This window comes from Varanus komodoensis, unplaced genomic scaffold, assembly GCF_004798865.1.
Source record: "Varanus komodoensis strain SLA01 unplaced genomic scaffold, ASM479886v1 scaffold668, whole genome shotgun sequence".
NCBI classification, from domain to species: Eukaryota; Metazoa; Chordata; class Lepidosauria; order Squamata; family Varanidae; genus Varanus; species Varanus komodoensis.
This window is the reverse complement of record NW_025336306.1, coordinates 2,904-11,816: the sequence shown is the minus strand read 5'-3', so window position 1 is coordinate 11,816 and position 8,913 is coordinate 2,904. Positions and strand designations below refer to the sequence as shown.

At 55.6% G+C, this 8,913-nt stretch overlaps 1 protein-coding gene across 1 annotated transcript; it reads right to left on the bottom strand.

Annotated features, from left to right (window-relative positions):
• Positions 1-117: 117 nt before the first annotated feature.
• On the bottom strand, positions 118-8,753 carry LOC123033711 (zinc finger protein RFP-like). The gene is given in 7 exon segments (XM_044450451.1): positions 118-682; positions 685-768; positions 2,985-3,121; positions 3,626-3,648; positions 5,099-5,329; positions 5,590-5,685; positions 7,326-8,753. Coding segments are annotated over 7 exon segments (1,449 nt in total). The 5' UTR covers positions 7,773-8,753; the 3' UTR covers positions 118-251.
• Between the last annotated feature and the right edge of the window lie 160 nt (positions 8,754-8,913).

Genomic DNA, 8,913 nt, shown 5'->3' with positions numbered 1-8,913 from the left:
CACTGACATGGCGGTATCTCTGAGAGGAGGTCCCTGTGGATCACGATATTGGGTTCCTGTCGCCTTGAGAAGCAAGCCAGAGAGAAAACTCCAGGAAAGAGACGGAGAATTCAGGCACTCTTTTGGTTGGCTTTATTCTGGTGACTGCGACCGATCCAGAATGCTTTCCAGGGCATTCTGCAGAAGTAGAAAACGGGCCCTTGACTATCTTTGTGGTCTGCAGAGGGCCTGCCATGAAGGCTCCTGGGGCCTTAAGAACTGATCCTGAGGAGGGCATCCCCATAAACATAAAAGAAGGGGAAGAGGGGCTCTCCTGCACATGGGACCCCGGAGAAGGCATAGAGGAGCATCTCTCTGTCCGCATCATAAAAGGCCACCTGCCCCCCATCACAGTTCAGAGACACCCGGATTGTCTTTGGCTCCCCACTCACAGGCAGAGCAAAAGAAAGATTAATGCAAGCTTTGCATGTATCTCCTGAATACCACAAAACCCAGAACCCTTCCTTAGGAGAAAAATGAACCGGGCCCTTTCTGTTCACAGACTCCCTGGCGACACCCACTGCCCACTTTCCCTCACTTCCCACACGGACTTTCCAGGAGTGTCTTCCAACTGTGAAGCCCTCACAGCCCAGCACAAACAGGAAGTTGCTGAATCTCTTCGGATTGTCAGGCACATTTTTATTTTGTCTCCCTTGCTGACACTTTTATGATCCTCGGACAAGAGGAGACGAGGATGAGCAGTGTCCGGATCCAGGGTCACATTTGCTGCTGGGGATGGAGACAGAGGAAGAAAGCAGAGGATGAGCCATTTTGATCTCCATCTTAAGCATCAACACCCAACTGGCATCATCGCTTCCCCCTCAGTTCCAATACAAGATGAACTACTTCACTCAAAAGCTAAAGGCAGAGTTTACAGTTCCCCAAGCCCACTTCCCCAAACCTCTCCTCACTTTCCCTCCCTTTCCCTGACTGCCCTCCCAGTTTTAGAAATAACCAAAAACAACAAGTTCCTTCCTAGAAATCATTTGGGGGGCACCCTATTCCCCTTGGTGTCATTAGGGGGTCCTTACACTGAAACACACCCTGCAAATTCAGGCAAACCTCCACAGATTTCCCTGCCTGAATTTCACTGGCAGCTTCAGCCTCGTTGTCCTGAAAGCGTCCAGCCACTCTGGACAGACCTGGGATTCGGAAGCACCCAAAGGCTCTCTCACAAAGATAGGAGGCTCTTTGGAACCACAATTCCTCTCCGCTAATGCCAATTCCTAGTATTCCCCTCAGGCAGCATCGTTCCTCCAACCCGGGAGCATCTCACATAAACATCAGCTGTGCTGGGTGCCTCCTGGCCAGTGCCAAGAACATGGCAGACCAATGTCCCCCCCCTCCCCCACCGATCTGCTCAGCAATTCTGGAAGGAAAATGCAGCTCGAGAGTCACGCCAGAGTTGCTGGGCACCAGGGGAGCATCTGTGGGCACCACATCCCAGATGCCAGTGGCATGAACGTCCCCCAGAAGCCTTTCTACGCAGGGCTAGGAATAACTGCCTCGCACGCTTTCCTCCCTAGGCTGGAATCTGAGCTCTGCAGGAAAACCTTCCCCTTTCAATTCCTTCAACACAGAACCCGCAGGTGGCACGATGCCCTGGGGAAACAGTGCAAGTACTGGAGGAAAAACAGTGCCAGGCCTCTTTCTCTAAAATAGGACCTTATTTTTCTCAATGTGAGAAACAAGCAAACCCACAACCTGGGAGAGTGGTTGGGAAACAAAACGAAACAGAAGTGAAACTGGAGCATCGCAGCATTTTGGCAACAGCCCATCCATGAGTGCAAGAAGGAAAGTGCGACTCACAAGTAAAGGGGCCCCTTCCATTCCGCAGTGGCAGAACCTGAGAGTGTCCCGCGAATCCGCCTGGCCAGGCTTCCCTGCGCGGCTGAACCGCAGGCGCTGCCTGTAGCCCAACAGCGATTCCTGGGCAGCCGCGGCCCCCACTCCGCAGGCTGGCAACGGGGGAAGCCATAATGGGGCTTCCTGTACCCATGGGGACCCCAAGCTAGAAAGGGGGCGGGCCAGAAATGGGGACAGATGACGCTTTGTTTCTTCTGCCATGCAGCTCCCAGCAAGCAACCTTCCAGGATGACCCCTCCAGATTCCAAAATTATGTGGAAATTGAATAATCATAGAGTAGTGGCGCTGGAAGGGGCAAGAGGGCCCTCAGGCCCAGTGCCCTGCTCAGTGCAGGCCTCCTCTTGAAGCATCCCTCCCAGAGGGCTTCCAGCTGCACCTGGGCTGCCTCCAGGCTGGGACAGACCCCACCTCCCGGGCTCATTGGCTCCACTGTCTGACTGCTCCAACGGTCTGCAAAAGGCTCCTGATACGTAGCTGGAATCAGCATTCCCTTAACCGGACCCCATGCTTGTGTGTCCTGCAAACTTTTATGGTAAAAAAGAGACCTTGGCCCTCCCCTCTTACTATCTTTTCAAATATTTGCCATCCTATCTCCCCTCAGTCTTCTTCGCTTGAGGCTAAAGAGGCCCAGCTCTTCCAATCCCTCCCCCCGGGGCTTCGTTTCCAGTGCTCAGATCATCTCAACCCTTCCCAGCCTGTCTGCATCTTTCTGAAACTGCGGAGCACTGAACTCTCTGTAATACTCAAGATGGCCAACTGTGGCGCCCTTGAGAGCTGATCCCCTCTTTCAGCTAATTTGCCACTGAAGATCTCATGGGGCACCTCATTAGAGGCTTTGCTAAAGAAAAGGTGCAAGACGTGACCAGTCTTTCCAGTTTCTAGGTGGTGAAAACCCAAAGCAGGAATGAAAACCCCCAGGAAGCCCTCTCCACACCAGCTGATTTTCCCGGTGGGGAAAAAAGGCCACAAAAATTAGTGAATTGGTAGCCACGCAACCAAAATCCTCCCATTGCAGCTTCTACCATCACTTATAACAGCAGCAAGAGAAGGAGAGGATCTTCCCAGTCTTCTCTAAATACCTTTGGATTCACTCATGACTACAGGGAATTGCTTCCTCCATCGCTCCAGGTCAGGCTTTCTGTCAGAGAAGTCCCAGATCCTCCGTTTCAGCTTCAGAAGGAAAGCCGCTGGGATGTCACAGGGCTCCTCCTCACTTCTGTCAGAGAAAGCAGAGGTAACCTACACTCACCGAACCCAGGATCCCCTCTGGGAGCAAAGGAGGGCCAGCCAAGAACAAAAGGTGGGCCTCCCTTTGCATGGGGCAATGGCCCCCAGAGAACCCTCCAGCAGCCCCACAGCTGCCCTTCAGCTGACTGGGGCAGTCGGGGCAGTCTGCTTGTGTTCAGTTATTAGGGTCAGCACTGCATGTGCTGTGTGGGTTGTGGGAAGTTTGCCCCTTTGGGGGTGATATTTGGATTGTGGGGTCTGCATATATGAGCGTAGTGGTGGGAGGTGTGCTTTGCTGGCAGAGAGGAGCCTTCCGCCGTGCGTGAGGGAGGGGAAGGAGAAGGAGAGTTCTAAACTCGACAACCAAACCCTGTTTTTGTCTTGAGAGACGCTGGTGATCTGCATTCTCTGCTCAGGAGCCGGGAGCAGCCGGTCCTCCCAGTGCCATCCAGACCCTTCCCTGCACCAGTGGAAATGAGGGGGACACACTCACCTCTGCAAGATGCTTCTCACATCCTGGAGGGGAAAGAGGGAAAGAGGAGGCGCTCAGCGGGTGTCGCTCTGCACTCCTGAGATGCGCCTGCCCAGTCCTGTTCGGTGCCTCCACTTGAGGGCACAAAGGGAGGGACAGAAACCAGCTCCACCAGGAGGCACAAGGAGGAGCTTCATGATGAGGGACATGAATGGACTGGGAGATTCCCCCACCGCCAGGAAGCCTCCAGCTGAGTGCCAAGACTGATGCCCATCCTGGAGGCTCCTGCCAGTAACGGTGCTGCTTGCCAGGCCAACATGCACTCTGCCCTCTGGAAACAGGCGCAACCCTGAATTATATTCAGGAAGGGAGGATGTGAGAGGATTCAGACTCAGGCCAGGCGCCTCCCACAGCCTCTTTTGCTCCCGCAGCCTGTCCTTTGGAGGGCAGCCTTCTCCCGGCTTCCCCAGGCAGGAATCAACCACTCCTTTCCAGCAGCAGAACACGGGGGCGCTTGCCCACAGGAGCCACACTGAGAAGCTCCCTCTTGTGTGCAGAAGACAAATTTCGTCAGGCTTTGGGGGCATCAGGTGTGAGTGGAAACATGCAAGAGGAGTGAGGTTAAGGTCTGCCTGTCCTGGAGCTGCACCATATTTGAGATTCTGTTTAGCACAGGAATAGATTACTACATGGAGGTGTTACTATTACTACTACTCTACACGACTCTGGTGCGCCCGCAATTGGAGTACTGTGTTCAGTTTTGGGCCCCTCATTTCAGAAAGGACATAGCCAGGTTGGAGTCAGTGCAGCGTAGGGCCACTAGGCTGGTGGCGGGTTTGCAGGGGATGCCGTATGAGGCGAGACTGAGGGAACTGGGTCTCTTCAGCCTGGAGAAGAGGAGACTCAGAGGGGATCTGTTGGCGACATACAGGTATCTGAGGGGGTGTCGCACGGGGGTGGGTAGATACCTGTTCTCCCCCGCAGAGGAAGGCAGGACGTGCTCCAACGGACCAAAGCTCAGGGGACCAAGGTTCAATTTGGATGCCAGGAAGCACTTCCTGACAGTCAGGACCCGAGGGTGTGGAATGGGCTTCCACGAGAGGTCGTTGAGGCCCCATCGGTGCGGGTGTTCAAGGATAGGCTGGACAACCACATGGTGGGCATGTCGTGAGCGGAGCCGGCTGGTGCCGGAGGTCAGACTAGATGGCCCAGGAGACCCCTTCTGACTCGCTCTGTTTCCGTGTTTCTGTGTTCCTAGATCCGACCTGCCTTCCAGATTGGCAACACCACTAGGCCAGACTGCTTTGCGATCGCTTCCCCAGCCCCGCACCACCCTCTGCTTCGGCCTGGGTCTCATGAAGGGCCTCATCGCAGGGTGGCCCCGTCAAAGGGTCCGCACTGCCTGCCTCGGCCCTCCCTCCACACACGCAGAGGCCAGCAGCGTCAGGCTGAGCCTCCTCCTTGGGGGATGTGGGGGCTCCTGCCCCCTCCTACCTGCAGGAGTTCAGCTGCCGGCTGCTGGCTCTTCTCCTCCACCTCCCGCATGATGCCTTCAAGGGAAGAGAGTTCCTTGGAAAGCCGGGCCAGATTGTCCTCCGCTTTCCTGGCAATCTGCTCCTGCAGCTGGTCCACCTGGGCCAGGAGGTGCTTCTCTTGCTCTTCCAGGAACCGATGCAGTCGCCTGAACTGAGCCACCATCTCCTCCCGCTCTGCCTTTGCTTGCTCCTGCAAGGAGAGTGTGGAAAGGCGGGAATGGGCAGCCGGAGCCGGAAACGGGGTCAGTCTTGCGAGGGATCCTCAGGGACCCCCTCTCAGAATGGCCCCTCTTGCATAATTGCTATAGGAAGTTCAGCACTTTGAACAATGTCATGTTCTCCGCAGGGAAGGGCTGCCCTGGGCTCTCGATTCCCCACCATTTTCTCTTCCATGTGACCCATCCTGGCTGAAGTGCTCCTTCCCTTCCATGACACATTCTGGACACTTACCAGCAGCACCTGCTTCTCCCTTTCTGCCTCTGCTTTACATGCCAAAATCCTTCCTCTCTCTTCCCTCAGACTCTCCAGGCGACGCTGCAGCAGATCCTGGAGAGGGAGGAGCAGTTCACTTTCAGTTTAGAGAAGCAGAAAAAGGAATTGAAGGGGATGTTTATGTTTGCTTCTCTTTTGCATCTTGGTGGGGTCAGGGGGAAGGGGGCTCTCAGGTGCCTTCTTGATCCCAGGCGGATCCAGAAACGAGCTGCAACATGCGCTGGGCAGGCTCTGAGCCGAGATGAAGGGACGGTGCGATCCCAGAATGATCGGTCAAAACACCATTCAATTGACTGCCCATCCTGAGCTCTTAACTTTGAAAAGGAAAAGGCTTTTTCTGCTGTTTCCTCATGAGGGGAACCAGCAAGGGAGCATCCCGAAAGCACAGGGAAGGTGGAGTGGAAGAGGCTTCTGGCCACCCCAGAAGTGACCAGTGCCGCTCTCATCCCCGGGCAGGAATGGCAGGCAGGGCAGCCCCTCTGTGGAGGAAGCAGCCTGGAAGGACACCGGCCCCTGCAAGGGGGTATTCCTGCTTTTCCTGGGGAATTCTTCCCTTCGTCCGGAATTGCACTGGGGTTGGGCATGGCCTGTGCAGGATCTCTGATAGAATCCTTCTCTCCCTGAAATGGGCTGTTCCTCAATAAAGGAAAGATTGCAGCACCTGGAAACACAGGCAGAGTGCAGCTGGTGCCTTGAGGAAGTGCAAGGACAAGAAACGGGGAGGGGAAAGAGGGAGCACCTGCAGCTCTGGATCCTCACAAATATTCCATGGGTCAAGGCCCTTAAGTGCACCCAGCATCTTTGATCACCCCCTTCAGTGCCGGCCTCTCATTGGCTCTGCGCCCAGAGACCAGCTGGGCCGGACACACGCCTGCACACAAGCACAGGCACACGCAGGCACACAATCCGGCGAGTCGGGGCTGTGGGAGTGTGGCCCTTCTTTTAATGCAATTCAGTATTTCGTTTAGCAATATTGTTTATTAATGGTTGAACCTGTATGTCTTGGCCACATGCAGTTGGGCTTTCACGAAGCCTTTGGGTAGAGGCAACAGAGGTTTGGGGACATGCAAAAGGCAGGCAGGAGGAGTCTTAAAGAGCCTGCTCCGTATTCCAGCTCCAGTGCGAATCTTGGTAAACTCCGGAGGGGTGGGGGTTGGAAGGAGGGCAGAGGAGAAGAGGGACTAATTCCCGGGACCACCTTTCCCCTGGGAGTCTCTGAGGCCGCTCTCCCCTCCCCGCTCTGGGGCCCCTCCACGCACCTCCATCATGTCCTGCCACACCGGCTCTTTCCTCTCCCCCTCCTCAGAGCAGGCACAAACCCTGAGAACTTCCCCTCAGGGCAGCTACGCCTCTCCCTGCAGCATTTCAACAGCCTCCTTTGGCTCTGCCCAACCCAGACCTGGTGCAGGGAGCAGCTGGAGGGGAACAACCTAAACAACTCCCACCCCACAATCCCGGGGCTTCTGGGCTTCCCCCAGATCCCTTTTGCACAAGAAAGAACACGCATGTGAACAGCAATCCTGCCTGGCCCTTCCCAGGGGCCTGGTTCCTGGGTAATCCAGAAAGGAAAGAGATCAGAGGATCACGGAGCATCATTCCCTTCCTATTAGTCTTCGGATCGACCACCCTCAGAGGGGCCCACAGGTGTTTCTCCCACCCCCACACCCCCAGCAAGAAGTGCACATATCTCCTACCTGGTACTCCTGGGACGCCTCCTCCAGGGGAACCACCTGGTGATCCTTGTGCTCCTTGGCTCTGTCACACACCAGGCAGATGGGGGCTTCGTGGTCCTTGCAGAAGAGTTTCTGGGGCTCCCAGTGCTTCTCACAGAGTTGCACCTTCCCTTCAGCCCCTTTGATTTTTCTGGCAATTTCCACAATCCTGGCCAGGTGCCGATTGTACCGGAGGTTCCTCTTCTGGAAGGTCCCCTTGCACTGGGGGCAGGAGGCCTTCCTGTCTGATTCCTTGCTGCACTTGCTCAGGCAGGCTCGGCAGAAATTGTGCCCACACTCGGTAATGCTCACAGGATCCCTGAAATAATCCAGGCAGATGGAGCAAGCGGATTCCTCGCTGAGAGCCCGGACGGTGCTCTCGGGGCTGCCAGCCATGGCTGCTGCACACAGCGGTTTCAATTTCCTCATGTCAGTAAGTGGGAGTTTCCTTCCCGTAAATGCGAGCCCGGCCCGTCCTCACTCTGAGGCCCAAGCCACCCATGTGACTCCGTCCAGACTTACTTTCCAGCACCGCACAGTCACTTCCTGCCACATGCAGCTCATCAATTCACTGTTCTCTGTTCCTCTGAATCTAGCGAAGGGTCCTTTTATTTATGTTATTAAGAAATAACATGCGGCATTATCTGGCACCCCAAGGAACTGGTAAGAAGGTGTCTGTACTGGATATTTTTATGCCCCGTCTGTTATATGCAACGTTTGGGGAGAGGGGATCAGGTGGGCACTTTGCTGGAGGCACATAAGAGGGAAGCCACAGGGCTGGATGGATTGAGACAGCACAACAGGAAAGGGGGAACCTTCAGGACAACGTGGGCTTTGCGTGGCCTTTCTGTCCAGAGGATGGAACAGAAGCCAGTGGCCCCCAGGCTGAGAGCAGTCAATATCCCTCCCAGTCCCAGGACGGAGGTGCCAACGGGGGCAGCAGCTACAGCACCACTGCACTAACGCCCCATCCCAGCAGGGAGATGCTCAAGGTGGGGAAACAAGGAGGATCCCCAAAACGCAGTTAGAGCTGCTCGACCTGCACGCTGGACCCTGCAAGGAAGAGACGCTTGAGATCGTCTTGCCAGTGCATTCTGGCTCCTGCAGTGCAGCAAAGTGGGTCAGAAGAGGACCGTCCGTGCTTCACACACTCCAGCCCGGCCTTTGTCCGTGTGGATCTGAGGAAGCCATGGCTGGTCCTGGGAGAATGGGGTTCGCCTCAGCAGCTGGCTGTCCTCACACATAGCCTCTTGTCAGGGCTCTTGGCAAGGCTGAGGCGCAGCAGAGACTGAAAGACTTGCAGGGGGAACTGGCGGCCAGGAAACCGGTGCAGGGAAGGTGGGAGCTTGGCCGGCGATGGAGGGAGCAGCGGAGAGGCAGGGAGGCGGGGCCAGCAGCCTCCGAGGCTTATGAAGCCATGCTCAGCCGCGAGTTATCCCTTGTCTGTGCCCATTCGCCACGGCCTGGGTTGTCCAGGGACTCCCCTTACCAGGTCATTCTGTTTGCTTGCTTTCTTGCTTGCTTGCTTGTTGTAATAATTGCTGGTAATATTACTCTGTCTGGGAACATG